Below are 16,951 nucleotides of genomic sequence, written 5' to 3'. Positions count from 1 at the left end.
CGCATGAAACCATTTTTATTTATTAATATGCAGTTTATGATATGCACCACAACACATAAAAATTAAAAAGCTACTCAGCTTTATTCTTAGTGTGTAAATATGGCTTTAAACTACAGTTTTCCCAAGGCCCTATGGTTAGTCCACAAATTAACATATCAAAGTCAATGGATACAGCCCAATGTGAGACACTAAGCTGGTACAGGAAGTTCACTGTTGATCACACTTTCAACAGAAAATGTAAAACACATTTCACAGTTCCTTTCCATGTGTCCTTTAATAACCTGTGCAGACTTTCATATTTCCAGTTCTCTCCACAAAACTTGGTGTGTAGTTGTGCTCACAAATGTCTGACTTACATGCAGTCATGAGGAAAGTTCTTTCCATGACAAGCAACCCCACAGGAGAAAAAGATAAAACACAACCAACTTAAAACTCTGGTCAGAACTAAAGATGTGAGCAATTAGCACTAGTGATTTAGCAAATGACAGCTTCGAAACAAAAAACAAAAACAAACAAAAAACAAAAAAAAAATTTACCATATCCAGGGCTTTTTAATTACATTTTTATATAATTTCTGTATATGAAAAAAATCCTCCCAAAATTCCAGCACTGGTTATACATAAGTTACTACAAAGTAGGCTACACAAATCTATTCTAATCTAAAACTGCGCCATTGGAAAACTTTAAAAAGGCAGCTCTCATCTGTACTATTTCGTTGGTCATTGGGAGTTTATTCATGGTAAAAAGTGTTTACCCAAACTTATGTAGACTCCCCAAGTACTAAGTTGTTATTTTGAGGTTTTCCAACAAGGTAACCACTCCCGACTGTGAGGCGCTTCAGAGCTTACCCTAATAGTAAGCATCTATAGGCTATGTACCAGCCAAATTAAGATCAAGATACCTACAACTCAGAATGTTTGGTAAAGGTGTAAAAGAAATTTGCTGAATATAACTCAACCAAACTCATATGCTACTTTAAATATGTAAGAGAGCACAAATCAATCAACCCACTAACACAATAACTTGAATAAGAATTTATAATGCACAGATGCATAGCTTGGGTAATTTAACTTATAATATGCCAATCCAATATCTTCTGTTCATTGCTGATTTTGTTTCATATCAAATGCATGTGCAAACAACAATCCACCCCCCGCCTCCCCCCTCAAAAAACCACAATAAAATAATTGATGTTATTTTGGGGGTTTACAAGTGAAGTTAGAAGTCAAAGCCTATTTTTCACTTTTTCTTTCAAAGTAAAGCACAACTTACTGTCACACAACCAGTTATCTACATATGATTAATATATGATTATACAAATATGTATACTTACAAATTATAGCAGTAAAAAATACTGAGTATATACATACATGAACTACACAATAAACTTTTCACATTAACTTGTACATTTATGCATAGTCAAACCTCCTCTAGGGAAATTCTCACCTGAAATTGACATACTACATTGATATGATTATTAGTGGGTTAAGAACTTTAGAAGTACATCATGTACATTATCATATGTAGCCAGTAAACTTAGATCTTGTCAGTTTTATGAAAATACGAGCCAGCATCTTGATACAATGTACCATCTGAAGATTAGCAACTGGTATTAAACATACATATACCTGTAAAATATATCACTACTTTAGTATCATAGCAAATACTGATAAGTTTATATCCTTCAAAAGTCTGCATACTCATTAATTACTGTCTGCAGCTAGTTTAAAAAAAACTTGTATATTGAACTAAGAGCTAGCGAAAAATATTCTTTTCTCTTTATATGCATAAACATATATAACATGAACATTCATTGTTGATATGTCAAATATACAATGTGTCTGACAAGGCTGCATCTAATGCAGTCTGAAAACAATACTTGCAAGAGCATAAAACCATTAAATGACTTGTGCAGAGCCATAATATACTGATTGCAAAATATATTCAAGTCAACTAAACCATAATAAAAAAAAAATCATACAAGCTGATCCTGTAATAATAAAAAAAATAATACAACAAAAACATTTCCAAACAGAGTGGGTACAATCATTGAGCTTGGTTGTCGTTAGTGACTGTGTTTTGAGCTGGAACCATATGGACAGTATCAAAGAACAGAGAACTATGTGAATATACATGCATAAGTAATGTGAGTTAATCATGCCATTAAGCACTACCCTTCTATTTGCTTCTCCTTTGATTCCATTGTGTGGTACTAGAAATTCACATAACACAACTGCAAAAATTTCTCTGAAGCAATATGAATATCTATAAAAAATCAAATACCAAAGGATGAAAATTAATTCTGTGCATTCCTTAATACATATAGTATTGATCATTTTAAAGAATCAACCACTGAAAATGTACAGTATTTACAATCTGGTAAAAGATAGGCCTAGCACTGTTACTTTGACAGCTGAGATGCTGCTACATGAAAATTAAAATTAACAAAGTGCAGAATAATAAATGCCGCCAGACATTACAATCAGGTCGGTATTACCACCACTCCCCATTCATGGAAAAAAGTTTTCTTCATTGCCTTTCAATGTTCTGTAACACTTGCCCAGATCTTTCTGGAAAGGACTATTTTGGTAGCTTATTTAATGGTCCATTCCGAACATAATATGAAAAAATACCTAACATTACTTTCAAGGACTTTGTCTCAAACGGATCTTCTTATTAAGTATTTTCAAGGTCATGAAATCCTTTTCAAAAAAATCGAGTACTTTCAAAGATTTCAAGGAACTCTGCAGTATTGCTTTCAAGAATCCTGCAAGTCACCTTAGTCATGTTAGTTACTCTGCCTAAAGTGCCAAAATCATGAATATTTCAAACTTAAAGGAGAAGAAAACATAAACATGAAGCCAACATCAGATAAAAGCGTGTCAAAATGTACCAAAATGTAATTGAAACTAAGAAAAAAAGGGCATCTGAAACATTTTTTTAATATGGTGGGTATTTGGGAGCATTTATATTTTTGGCATTTATCGCCCTTGCATGATAATGTTCTAAATAAGATTGTGACATCTAATAAATATATTTGAATGTAAATTTGTCGTTTATATCCAAACATATGCATTTAGCCTGATTTATGATAATATTTCATGAATATATCAAAAATATAAATATGACCAAAATCCAGGTTGAACACATTTGATTTGGTAACTGAAAAGACAAATTCTAGTGCATATATATTTAATTAACATGAGTCATGTCATCATTTATACCATTATTATGTATATATCAAATGTTGGTGCCAAATACCCACCATACAAAAATTATTTTCAAGTGTCTTTTTCTCTTTTAAAGAAAAGTAAAACAAAATCTTAAAAGAAATCAAATACCACATTTACAACAAAGTTTTCACACTCTTTCACCTGAACATGTAATTTTTATGTTTTCTCCATCTGTAAATGAATCGAATCAAATCAAACAATTCTTAAATGACTTACAATAATCCATTATTGTACTCAAATGATTTTCATTGTAAATACAGACGTTCACTGAAATTTCAAGCATACGGATCAACATACCTTGAACAAACAGTATAGCCTCGCTAAGGGGCGCCGCTTTGGGGACAGGTTCCTGAGCGCATTATTGGCTACCTTGCTCTATAATGAAATGACCCTGGGATCCAGTATATAATGCCACAGTATATCTGGCTACACTCTATCTTACAGGTCATGATTTTGATACTGAACAAAGTTATATTAATGGTTACTATAAAGGCATGAGATTTTTTGTTACCTGATGATTCAAGCATTTTAGCAACATTCTAAGAGTCATATCCCCCGATGCTAGCCTCATATCGCGTAATCACAGGCCTGAGCTGATCTACAGAGGTCTGTGCATGATACAGATTTACGTATATTTACTGTTTTAGCTGTTCTCACATGAAAGTGCACCACAGATTTTTGGGGGATAAGATTTGGGTCACGTTATATCCGATTGCGCGCTATATCGAGGCGTGTTATAGTGAGGCCACACTGTAATCAAAACATGTATACATGCCAGTCAAAAGATTTCAGACAAACAACATCAAAACAGTATTCATGAAACATTGTTTCTTCATTTAAGATTATCAATAAAACTGGAAAACAATTAAAAAGCTCAGTTGCACAAAAATAATTTAAACATTATTCATATTTCCAACATATTAATGCCTTTCATATCAGAATTCATCACAGATGTCAACACTGATGATCAGACATTTGCATGTCTAGGTAAACAGATGCATTATCTGGATCACAATAATGTATCTCCATAGGTGATCGCAAAACCATTGGTATAGAACTGATATGATTATCCCTAGATTGCCAGGGGCATATGGGTGGGCGAGGTGTATAGTTATAAGAAGGGCTTACAATTTTTCGTATTTTCTCTGTGTTTGGCCCATGATGAATGTTTTCCACATTCTTGAGCAAGTCTGAACTATCCGAGTCACTTGTGTACTCTTGAGTTCCAGGAGAATCACTGCAAGAATCACGGACCTCAAAGTGGAAATCCACCGATGTGGGGATGTTCTTGGACGGTGTCTCCTCCCCGTCAGAGTCATCTGAATCCGTGAATTCGCCTTGGCGCAAACGTGAACTGCTAAGAAGACACGCACCTGCCTCTAGGTCCTCCACCATGGACTTTTTGCTCAAACACTCATGGCTACGGGAGGAGATCATGTTATACCTACACGAACTCTCTGAGGAGTGGATGGAATTGGGTTGGCTACTCCACTGATTGCTTATTATCTTGTTATCATGATGCAGGCACCAGTCTGACTGGATACAGTGCTGATCAACATCAGCATTGTTTAGTCTGGGGCCTGCTGCAGCCTTCTTGCTACGTTTTGATGACGGCGCAGGTGTTTTATTGTCTACATAACTTTTGTCAAGAAGCTTATAAATCCACTCAGGATTTTTTTCAAAATATGTATTGGCCTCCTGCAGTGCAGAAAAGAAAGCCTCAACATCATCGGAGAACTGCAAGTCCTGGGGCATTTTATCAGTATGCTTCAGATAGCAGTAAAGTGGAGCCAGGTCCTTGCGATGTTTAATTCTGAACCTATGAAAACGATCCAGTTTTGCTGGAATATCTCCATTGTTGGAGTAGCTCATGGTTACCACAGCGATATTCTCTTGTGGTACCTTGAACTCTCGCCAAATATTTGTCACTTTTTCAACAGCTGTGCAAAAGTAATTCTCAACAGGATGATTTTCATTCAGCTGCAATCGCTTGATGCTGGGGTTGCACTGCACCCTTCCTCCTGTAGAGCACACAAAGATGATGAAGTCTGACATGTCTATCTTCTCCTGCAGCCAAATCAGAAGACTAATCTGGTCAATCTGTTGCAACTCAAACAGGTCAAAATGAACAATGAAGTCAAACGTCTGCCTCAGCATAAAGGCCAGTCTTTCCACAACGTTCTTGTGCTGTGTACAATCAAAGGAATACAAAAGCAGCACCGTGGTTTCCTGTTTAACACCTGAAACATAAATACAGTTAATGGTGCTTTAATCTGTAGTTGAAAAGTTTACTGCATAACTATAAGTTCTGTCATAAGTCTGCATCTCATCAGAGATACATGTATATGCTGGCAACCTGCCTCAAATGACACTTTGCTCAGGATAATGTTCCAGTGTGCAGCAGACCTAACAGGCGTAATGATGCTAACATTTGAAATAGGAGATATTTCAAGCTTAAAGCTTGTGCATACTAATTTTAAATTTTGAATATTAATAATTCGGCTTGACCTAGGTCGAGCTTACTGTCTCGCACAGCGGGTAATCGGTGTCAATTCACGTTTATTAAATGACTGGCTTTCAATCTATTCTAATCTTTCAAATGGATGGATGCCTAACCTTACAACTAGCCTTTGTGAACAATGCCAAGAAATGACACAGCCAAACATTCATACACTACATAGTATATTTTGGCAAAAAATACTTTTGTTTCTGCCAAAGAAACAAAATCTGAAGGTAACACATACCTCTTCCAGGCTCTGCGGGTGAAATGAAAAAATCTGAAAAAGGAAAATTTCAATTAAATGCTAAATTTCATTCATTCATTATTTTTTATTCATTTATGCTATGTTCAAGAATATTTTACTTAGTGCCCAATGGCCCGGTTTACAGGTGGACTTTTTTCAAGGAGGACTCCATGTTGTTAAGGATGTCACATGCAAGATGGACCGTCATAATAACAAATATTCACTATGCTAACCAATTCTCAATAGCTCACTGCACTTCACCATTCACATGTGGTCAGACACCTACTTTCCCTTCAATGTGTACTACAAACCTCAAAATACATTCTCTTGGATAAATAAAAAAAATTTATACTGGTACTCTGAATATTTCAAAATATTTGTTGTAAACCTGTTTTACTTATATGACTTCCATGGTGCTAATTAAGAGGTGTACACGAAGGGGTAATTAGAGATTAAGTCATACAATGGCTTCTGGAAAAGCACATAGTGGATAGGCCTATTGCATGGATTCGGCAATTCTTTGCAGGGCTTTCAATATATAATCCCAGCAGGTCTTACCAGCATGACATGACCCAGCAAGGGCTACCCAGTCCATGAGATAGGCAGAAGGTTCAACTTTAACGGGGTTTTTTAAATGGAACTAGTGTACGTAAGATTTTTGTAAATGCAGTTTGCATACTAGCACAGCATAACTATTGTGTCTAGGGAGCATTTAGTGTGTAAATAAAGTCGTTAGGGATTTCCTTTAACAACTTTCCCCTCACAAAGCCCATTATTGCGAAGAAAAAAATTGTTGTCAAAAACCGATTTCCTCTGATGTGGCTGCACAACAAGGATGTTAAATGTAATGTCCAAATGCTTGCCACCAAGTGTCAAATGGGAGTTTCTTGGAGCAGTACATTACCCATAGGTTGGTTCAACGGAATCTAGAATAACCTTTCACACATTTGTAAGGCACGATCAGCTCAAACTTGGGTCTAGTAAAAGCTTTTCACCTCATATAAAAAAGTCAACTTGTGATACCATTTCCTTAACATGACAGCTCTTGAAACTGCATAAACAGGGATACATGTCTTGTCAATCAATGACTTTTGCTTCACTTTAGCTTATATGATGAAAGTTTTGACAAAAATACTTTCTTCATTGCACCGAAAATATTTTATTCACATACAGAATCAACAATGGTTTATATGCTGTGCAGAGACCACTAAAAGTACAATACTTTACAATTAGTAAGGTTCAACAAATAAGCACACATTTTCCCCTGTGCCAGGTGACATTAGATGATTAGGTGCAGTTATCATTAGGTCACTGACACAACCCCACACAACTTTAACTACCCAAACAACCCGAAATGTTTACAAAATTGCAATTGCAGTCAGCTACTCACATTTGCCTTTCTTACCATAAAGGTAAATTATTAAGACAACCAGAAGTCCACCTCCAACCACACCGCATATCACTCCCAAAACTGTCTTAGTGGCTTGGTCATTCCCTGGTCCTATACGTGTAATCTTGGGTGAGTCTGGAAGTACTTGAGGATGTGAAAAATTAGAGAAAATAAGTCCCTGAATTTAGCATATTAAAACAGAGCAGTCAAGATTGTATATCTACTAAGAGATTTCAGACAGATTTTGTTTTTCTTTCAGTGAAAAAAAAAAAAGCATTTAGTTATGCATGTATGCATTTATGTATGTATTTGTGGTATTTTATGAAACATGATTTACATCTTAAGATCGAGTACAAACAGCTTTATCTATACCAACAGGAAAATCTCATAAGTATTGAGTTCATTCACAACAGATGGAGAAATATGGGCTGATCACTACTTGTGCCATTACAAGGTGAAACAGGATGGTCACATAGAATACTAGAGTCACTGTCTCAATGAAGATAGTCATCCTATTTTTGAATGCAATTCTCAACTATGTACCAATGTGATGTGGATATAATGTAGTGGTCTGAGGTACCCCCTGTAATTTTAAACATACCTGGTTCAGTGTTTACCTCTTCAGAATTAATCTTTCCAACTTGTAGATTATCTGAAATACCTAAGAGCCAATCAGAGATCTTAATTTCGGTTCTTGCCAAACAGGTGTAAGCAATTAAAATGACAAAATGACTTAACTTTTTAACACAGAATAGCACACACAAAGGCTAAAAGACCAAGCATACACATTTTCAATCTTACTGAAAAACAGAAGTGAGAATAAAGGGAAAAATACAGATTTTTGAGGCCTTTCCCTTAGATATTAAATCTTTATTTACACATATATTTAAGAAATATTTGCAGAATGCAGACATGATAAAGCAATACCAATAAGCACCTGGTAGAGCCGTGCTGTTTGTTAGTTGCTCATAGCTTCATGGAATTTATTCACCAAGCAATCAGATTTAAATGATAAACAGTGCTTAATACATTTTCTAATCCAGAGAGATGGACGGACAAAGATTTTGGAAAACAGAAAAATCTCCCCTCTCAGTTAAGCTGAAGGAGGTCTGACAAGTATATTTTCATGTTGACAGCATAATCCCTAAACTCACCCTTCAGAGACAGGCAATATGATGTCAAAGTATCACAAGGTGGGTCACAGTTTAGAGGGGTGATCTGCAAAAAAAAGTCATACATTACAGGATAGAAACTTTCATCAAACCTAAATAGAATTATTCTGAAATGGGGAAACACTTTTCATAATAAGGTTACTATATTAAGCTTATGTAGTTAGGATGTTTTCAACATGTAAAAGTAACTTCAACAGAAAAAACTGTCGGTTATTAAGTTACACAAAATGACCATCCAGAAAATCATTTTTCATAGGTGACTTGAATGAAAACTGTTCTTCAGTAATTCATTAACCAACAACTTTATGGCTAACAAAATTTCTCAGAGTAATGTGCAAATTGCTTCCAATCCTTGAGAGAATCAAAGATAACTTAATGAGGAATGGAAATAGATACCCATGCACCTCAATGATGGTAAGGGCCCTACAAAATGGAATCAAAGATACTGACTGTTATAAAATACATGTATTTGGGGTTATCTTCTGCCTTGAATGCACCTGTGTTTGAGCCATTCTGAAAACAGTAACAACAGTTTGCATGTTAACAAAATATTTTATTTAAAGATATGCAAAAAAAAGTCAATCAAATGCACTGTAGATTCAAACAATTGCCTGGTTACTTATATGTATTTCTGGATGACAAAATGACCAGTGTGTGATACCGTAATAACACATTTGCAACCAATTTTAGAAAAAATATGTAAAACATTTTATAAAGTTTTGAAAGGCGACAAGATGAAGTTCAGCACTGGGGATACGGCACTGATGGATAATTCACTCGGAGTAGCCATGTCGTAGAAGCCTGAAAAGCATCACCTGATAATTGGCTGTCACGTCAGAAAACCTATTAGCTCTCGATTGTCACTGTGGCTTCTTATGGTGGATAGACAGATATCGATGCAATAAATAGGAATTAGTTCAACTGATGAACGGTGCATTTTGGACTACACATTAATGAGCAGGCAACTGAGAAAGGTTGCCCGTGTCACAATGTGTACATGTTGGACAGGAGACTACTGCTAACTAAGAGTCATTGCTTGAAGAAAAATATTCTAACTTTGCATTATTTTTCCTTAGCAAAGTCCGATTTATTACAAAAATATAAAAAAAAGAGCCTGTTATCAATCAAGAGGTCCTGCTAGGTTCAGTGAATTCTCTGATGTCAGAATAGTTAGCTATGCCTATTGCTTCCCCATCACTATAGATAGCTAAATGACGTCACCAAATGAGTGGCTAGATACTGATGATTGTTTGACATTTTTTTTGTTGATTAGCTGTGTAGAATTTTTTAAATACTTTTAGAACATACTTTTTTATTACTTTTTTATTAATGAACTCAGATTTAGTGGCTGGCTTTGTGTTCACTTTTAGTTTTATATCTCTTACATTTATTCTACAATGCTGGCTGCCTTCCTACAGGTGAAATAATCTTGAGTCCCGCGTGAAACACCAATGAAATAAATAAAGAAATCTTACATATTTTAAAATTAATCTCCTGGGGTAGGGGAATACTTACATCTTGAACAGTATTTGATAAATCTCTCACCTGAGCAAATTTTGTTTGAACTTTTCTAGATGATTCACGATTCCCACAAAAAGTATCGCTTTTGTTATAACTGTAGAGAGTAAGCCTATATTCCCTGATATTTTCTTGTCGCTCAAACATCACTTGGAGTTCTTTTTTCCCAACTGGTTGCCAAACCAACAGAGACCTTTTCCATTTCCCAGTTAAAGCTGTAATAGTATAAGATTATGTTAAAGGCAAAGAAACAACAAATGAAGCAAGGTTCTGTAGAAACACTTTAAAAAACTATGTAAAATACCTTCAACTATATATTTTTCCCCCCTTAATATTTAGTTGTTGTCAAAACTGAATTCTATACATTTCTTCACTTCAACATAGAAAATGTTTTCCAGTGGACCTTTAAAGAATCAATGCTACTGTGTGGCAAGGCAAACTAATGAGAAATGTTTTACTTCTACATGTACAGGCCTGCAAGTTTTATGGGCAGAGGAAAGTGGAGTGCCTGATATCAGCCCTTTCCCTAACTGAGAAGCTGTTGCTGGGGGGAATAAATCTGCCTACAAGGTAATGAGTAGTGTGCAATGTAGCAGGTTTTTTAGTCAATGATAGCTTTACCCCTTGTGACACATATAAGAACAGACATATAAGAGCCTCTTGCTTTCAACTCAGATGCCTTTTAAATCAGCTAAATATGTTATATTTCATCGAATAATTACAAAGAAGGTATAAAGTAGGATGGTTTTTTTTTTCACAGGAGAGAGGTGCATCAGTATAATTCTTATAGCTGATCTTTACACAATGTCCACAGTTAGCAAATCTTTAATTCTTACTTTGAACTGTTGCATAATACTCCACTTCATATTTATCAGGCAGAGCTACAACTGACAGACGAAAGGTTCCTGCATACTCTTCATCTAGGCCAGTAAAACATGGATATCGCAGCAGCCTCTGAAAGAAATTAAACAACAGGTATTAAGAAATATACACTTTTAAATTCAACAATTTTAGCACATAGAACGTTTTCATATACATGTATCATATATCATATGTATCATAAACTGCGGCTAAACAGACTTTATAAAATGTTTCTGGTAAATAATGTGGCTATAACCTAGAGGACTTCATTTTTTTAAGTATAGGGATGACACATCTATAACACCCAGTATCAAGAGTTCGATGGCTATGCAGCCAATTTTATGGTGATAACAATGAAAGTACTTTTACTTTTCAAGATAAAAAGAATTCTGGCACACCTACCGGATGAGCGGCATCCTTTTCAGTGAAGGTTGCATTTCTAAAATCAAAGAGTCTGCAGTAGTTGTAGTCGGACCGGGATACGTCCAAAATGGAAAGTTTAACAGCTTTGGTCCTATTTAAACTGTAGACTAAAACAGAGCGATGAAAGTCTGCATATTAATGTCAGATCTAAAGCAAAATTTCAGATAAAACTTTGCATTTACAGTCCTACAGATTAAAAACACTATACCAGAATAGATTCATATATATGAATATGTATGGTTAGTGTTTCCAAAACAATGAAGCTTCAAACTAAATTTGAATAGTTTTGGACCTGCAGTTCTAGAATATCTAGAAATTAATGCCTGCCACAATGTTAAAACGCTGATGAACAAACAGCAAAAACAAAATGAATGTCTCCCTCTCATAACAAATGTAGTGTCAAATTAAACCGTAGATAAAACGTCATACTGTAAATCTTCAACCTTCTCCACTACCAAAGTACTTCTTTCAATGGGATTTATGCATACAGTTATTATAAAAATGACGCCAAAAATGATTTGTTTGTGTCATTTAAGATTCAAGCTTCACAAAACTGTGCAGATTATTTCCCTACACTTCATAATTTTCTCAGAATGTATGAAATGTGGTTCAGAAGGTTGAGTGAGTGAGTGAGTGCTTGGGGTTATACTTTTTTTTTTTAGTCATATGACGACGATGAAAAGATTGAAGAATTAGGGTAATTGGGTAACAATATTACATGTACCCTAATTCCTCAACCTTTTTGCATATGAAAGAGCAACATTCAGCACAATTTATGGGGACAAAACTACACTGGTTGGAATGGTGAATCTCAGGGATCCACAAAAAGAATAGTTTTATGAGTGAACACACAATAATGCTCTCAGAATGTGCTTGAATAAAGACCTGAATAAACACCAATCATGACAAAAGGTTAAAGAATTGCAGTAGCATAGCGTTTTAGGCATGACCATCTTACCATCGTTTGGCAAAATCAACGTCACATTCAGGACAGGAAAGGATTTGTTGTATTTAGGATAATATCTCTGATATACATTCACTGCAGCAATTCTTGGTGGGACAATATGCCTTGTTGGCTTTCTAGCAGGCTGTACATTAAACCTGTCACATTCTAGAGAAAAGAAATAAAAATATTAATTACTAACAATAGTAAATATATGTATAACGAAAGACATGAGAGGTTTATTGCTTTAATATGGCTATATGTATTGGATGAGAATGTAATATACAGTATATTTTCAAAATATATCTTTATGAAAGTACCATACCATTCCCAACTTGAGCAGTAAAATTATCTTTCTTATTGATTTTATAGCACGAATATATACATAAATGCAATTTTTAGATACACAAACAAATGAAAACCTACCATTCTTGTGCCCGATCAAACACGGAAATGAATGATCTCCAGGGAAACGTCCCTGAAAGAGAACAATTTTGGTGAATTTAAACAGGGTAAAGACAAAGTGTCAAATTTTATCATTTAGATTTATTAAAATTATAGTGAATTTTTATTTTGAGGCTTACACTTCGTCTCTGGCACCTACAAAGCATTCATAAATAACATTTTTATGGTAAAACTTTGAAACTAATTTTCTCAACCATTCTTAATGATAATTATACTGTTATTTGTATCTATTTCTCAAAATGGTCCATATCAAACAAAATATGAATTCTGAAGACAAGAAAGGTCAAATGTCAGTTGAATATTCTTTGATAATGTTCATTTTTGATATGCTTCCTACTGAGACCTCAGATAAACAAGTTCACCAAATTTTATACCTGAATTGGTTTTCAAAATATTCTGATAACAGGTGGACGTACACAACTATTATATTATCCTTTGAAATATGAGGTAAAAATATGCACAACATAACTCAAACAAACCAGTGTCAAGGCTGATTGTTTTTACTTACTGTCGCAACTGTCAGAAATGGCATCAAGTTACTTACTCTTATGTAAATCTGCGTTGTTCCACACTCTCTCATAAATCCTCTCAGCAAATATTACTCCTCAAAAGAGCACACCTTAATCCCTGCCCTACCTAAATGTAGCTTTCAGCTGAATGTTAGAGTTAAAAATATCCAACAAACATCCTTATGCCCTTTGTTCCTTATCTAAGCTAACTAAGCTACAGTCATGTGTAATCAGTAGATGCCACTTACGCATCCGCATTATTTAAAGAATGGATAGTTTTTGCCGGACAGAGTTTGGAAGCATGATATCCCCGCAATGTTTTCGAACACAGTCTCAGTTTAAAACAAAATGCCTTGCATTCAGCTCATTTTTGTTGGTTTAGCTGCAGCTTTTAACGCAAGAAGTTTGTGAGACCACTTGAGGCTCAACACAGTACCTGACCAACAGTCATATTATAACTTACATATCATTGAAAATGATATCATTGAACACGTAATACCATCAATGCAATTACACGTAATAATAAACCACATCTAATAAAAACAAATATTTTTATTTTGATATTTTATAATCAATCAACTGTTTTCAGAAGCTTTTCGTGAAGTACATGTAGTTGTGTCAGAAAAAACCATCAGTAGATTCAACATCTTTGTATGTGCAAATATATGTGCACGTCTATCCTTCAATTTTCTCTACAGCAGTTCATTTGATCAGCTGCATGTATCCCAGGTGTATAAGTGTCAAACCAAAGAAGCGCAGTGCCAAGGGTTCAAAAATCTTTCCAACATTCTTTAAAGTAAAACCCCAGCACTAGGCCTTCCAAACTGCATATAGATGCTTTTATGTTCCCCAAATTGATCCTGATCTTTTAAAATGGGAGAAAACTGAAAAAAAAAACGGTAGAATTTTACGATCAAACATCAGAAAATCTAATCCACTACGATCAAGCCATTCTTGACCTTATGACATCTCAACGTTACATTCCCTACAGCCAAGTGAGGCTTCTCTATGTGTACAACACAGACCACAGGAGACAATCACTGTACTTTGACAACTAATTCCAAGATTATTCCATGCTCAAGTGTGGCTATGTGACTGCAGTAACACAACACAGGGAAATGTGTGGCCTAAAAATGGAACAGATTGAGAAAATATGGACTACCTCTCATCAAAAACACCCCCTCTTGATTATGGAGGACTAAATCATAGTGGTAAAAGTCTTGCTAATTCAGCCAGGCCTACTTAAATGAAACGCCGATGGATGAGGCTTATATCCCTCCAACAGCAAAGCAAAACAAAGAAGTCTAGATTTTCACTCCCCTAATGCAGAAGTTGTTTAACTACTGTACTTGCTTGTTTGAAACAGCAGGCTGTGACAGGAACTGCCAGGACTTTTGCCTTACAAAGGCCACGAGGCTACATGGCATTTCTATGTGTTACCAGTTGCTATTTCCATTCAATTCAAATTCAAACTTTATCTATTTTTGCCGATGATACTTTTGTAAAACATAAAGATCTCGCCTGTTAATTTCACCGGTGTTGAGCGACAGACCGTTCTCATCAACTGCAACTACCAATCAGCTGGCCCAACTGCATGGATCCTCATGTCAAAGCCTGTAGGCCAAATTCTCCACAGGTATTGCATGGATGTTCAATTCATGTCAAACAAACCAGATGGGAGTGAGTTTGTGTCATCTATGGTGGCCATTATGGGAGTGAAAAATCGGTCATCATATCGCCCGCTCACTATGCTGAACACGCCTTTCCAGGATCTAATTCAACTCCGGTATCTTTCAAAATATTTGGTGTAAAACTGCTTTACTCTTATGATTTCCAGGGTGCTAATTAAGAGATGTACACGTAGGGGTAATAATAGACTTAGTCATACAATAGCTTCAGGAAAAGCACACAATGGTAGGCCCAATGCATGGACTTGTCAATGGTTTGCAGGGCTTTTCAATACATAATCCCGACAGGTCTTCACGACATGACATCACAAGGCCAAGGCTCCGCGGTCAACAAGACAAGCAGACAGTCTATCTTTAACGTCTAGGGAACATTTAGTGTGACAATAACGATGCTGGAGTTCTCCTTTAATTACACTGCTTTAAACATTCTAGGTTTATATACAAAAGTAAAATGCACATTTCTCATATCTCCAAGGCATTCATGACTGTTCCTTAGCTGTGGAATGAATATTACATGGCCTAGAGGTATGCCATTTACACTTCACCATGTGGCAGATACAAATTATTATCCATGGGCACTTCATAAGTTGTTTAAGAAGCATTTTTTGTGTATATATGTTTCTAAGTTAGTATTCACCTAGACAGGCACATAGAGAGCATTTTCTTTCGTCATTAGCTTAATTGATAGTTAAAATTAATGGGGTGTTCAGGTGAAGTGTTCCGTTAGGTGCAGTCTGTTAACTGAGCTCCGTGACCAAACCCAAAAGCATTGTCTCCCTATGAATTCATTAAACTTCCTAGTTCACATGTCTGCATTAATGCCTTCACTTTCAACAATCTTCTACTCCATAGTATTAACTATTTCCAACAGTATGAATGTGTACAAGTATATAATCTCAGAAGGATTTACAAAATCCGGCCTGTAAACTGAAGGGGAATCCCCTTACATTTACATTTTTTTCTGGCTTAACAGCCCACAGGCTAACTTGTCTGTTCTTTTCATAATTATGATTATGCAATACTTAATTCTTCACTGAACAAATCTAAAATAACATTTATTACTTCAGTCTTGACTAGTACAAATCATGAACCAGTGAAAGTTATGCATGTTACGCCTAACTTAAAATGCATTTAGCACTGTATGCCTATTACTGTAATTCAACATTTCCGCATAAGAAAGAGCAAACTTCAGTGTGATTTATGCACTTTTCACTTTCAAATCAGTTCTATCAGTCTACACAGAATAACAGCCTCAACATATGCTTGAATAAACACCTTGCAAATATGCCAAAAAGGCTGAAGAATCTTAGTATGTCTCTATTTCCTCATCCACTGCCATATGTAGGTTGAAGGCCTTATGAAAACCTTATGAATATTAACCGATGTTACACTGCAGAGCATATTCAGATGAAAGATAACTATGAATGTAGATATATATTCAATCATAGGCCTTCTGATATAAGTGCAAAAATGTGTTGTTTTCTGATCTAGTACATGTGGTTGCCTAGTAGAGTGAGTGTAGAATGCTCTGTATTAAAATCACAAACATGTATAATGACTAATGTAGGCATTATTTTTTAACAAATTCAACATAAAACCGACTTCTAAAACTGATTGACCGGTGATAAACCCTTCAAAACTCCTATAAGTACAGTCTGATGCGGTGCACCATTTAACCAAGAGATTAAATGAAAACGAAAAAGTGAAACTACAAGACAATAACACGATAAGCGACAGTGTCGCTGTCAGTTTGGGTTCAAAGTCGAGCACGCTTACCTGTTCGGAACAATCCCTTGGTTCACATTTTCCTGTGGTACCCAAGCTGCTCAACCCATTGCTTTGACAGAAACAACTGGCAATCACCAAACTTACGAGGAACAACATACAAAAGGATTTAAAGTCCATCATAAACACAACTCGCGAACTTTTCTATATCCATCCTGGTGTAAAACATTGACGACCGGTGGCGACATCTGGCGACATCAGATTGGTTGAAACGATGTAC

At 35.5% G+C, this 16,951-nt stretch overlaps 1 protein-coding gene across 3 annotated transcripts; it reads right to left on the bottom strand.

The window, feature by feature from the left end:
- Window positions 1-540: 540 nt before the first annotated feature.
- Window positions 541-16,896, bottom strand: LOC135471339 (uncharacterized). 3 transcript variants are annotated; one of them, XM_064750533.1, is made up of 12 exons: window positions 16,723-16,896; window positions 12,711-12,762; window positions 12,300-12,452; window positions 11,321-11,448; window positions 10,894-11,011; window positions 10,085-10,272; window positions 8,990-9,052; window positions 8,522-8,585; window positions 7,969-8,028; window positions 7,368-7,511; window positions 5,978-6,010; window positions 541-5,473 (listed from the first exon to the last, which is right to left on the bottom strand). In XM_064750533.1, the coding sequence occupies exons 1-12, from the start codon at window positions 16,852-16,854 to the stop codon at window positions 4,188-4,190; spliced, it is 2,421 nt and encodes an 806-aa protein (XP_064606603.1). In that variant the 5' UTR covers window positions 16,855-16,896; the 3' UTR covers window positions 541-4,187. The 3 variants fall into 3 exon arrangements, with proteins under 3 accessions (XP_064606603.1, XP_064606605.1, XP_064606604.1); XM_064750535.1 differs by having other exon boundaries at window positions 7,383-7,511; XM_064750534.1 differs by having other exon boundaries at window positions 7,368-7,502.
- Between the last annotated feature and the right edge of the window lie 55 nt (window positions 16,897-16,951).

This window comes from Liolophura sinensis, chromosome 7 (assembly GCF_032854445.1).
Source record: "Liolophura sinensis isolate JHLJ2023 chromosome 7, CUHK_Ljap_v2, whole genome shotgun sequence".
NCBI classification, from domain to species: Eukaryota; Metazoa; Mollusca; class Polyplacophora; order Chitonida; family Chitonidae; genus Liolophura; species Liolophura sinensis.
The sequence above is the reverse complement of the archived record's forward strand: the minus strand, read 5'-3'. Positions and strand labels throughout refer to the sequence as shown.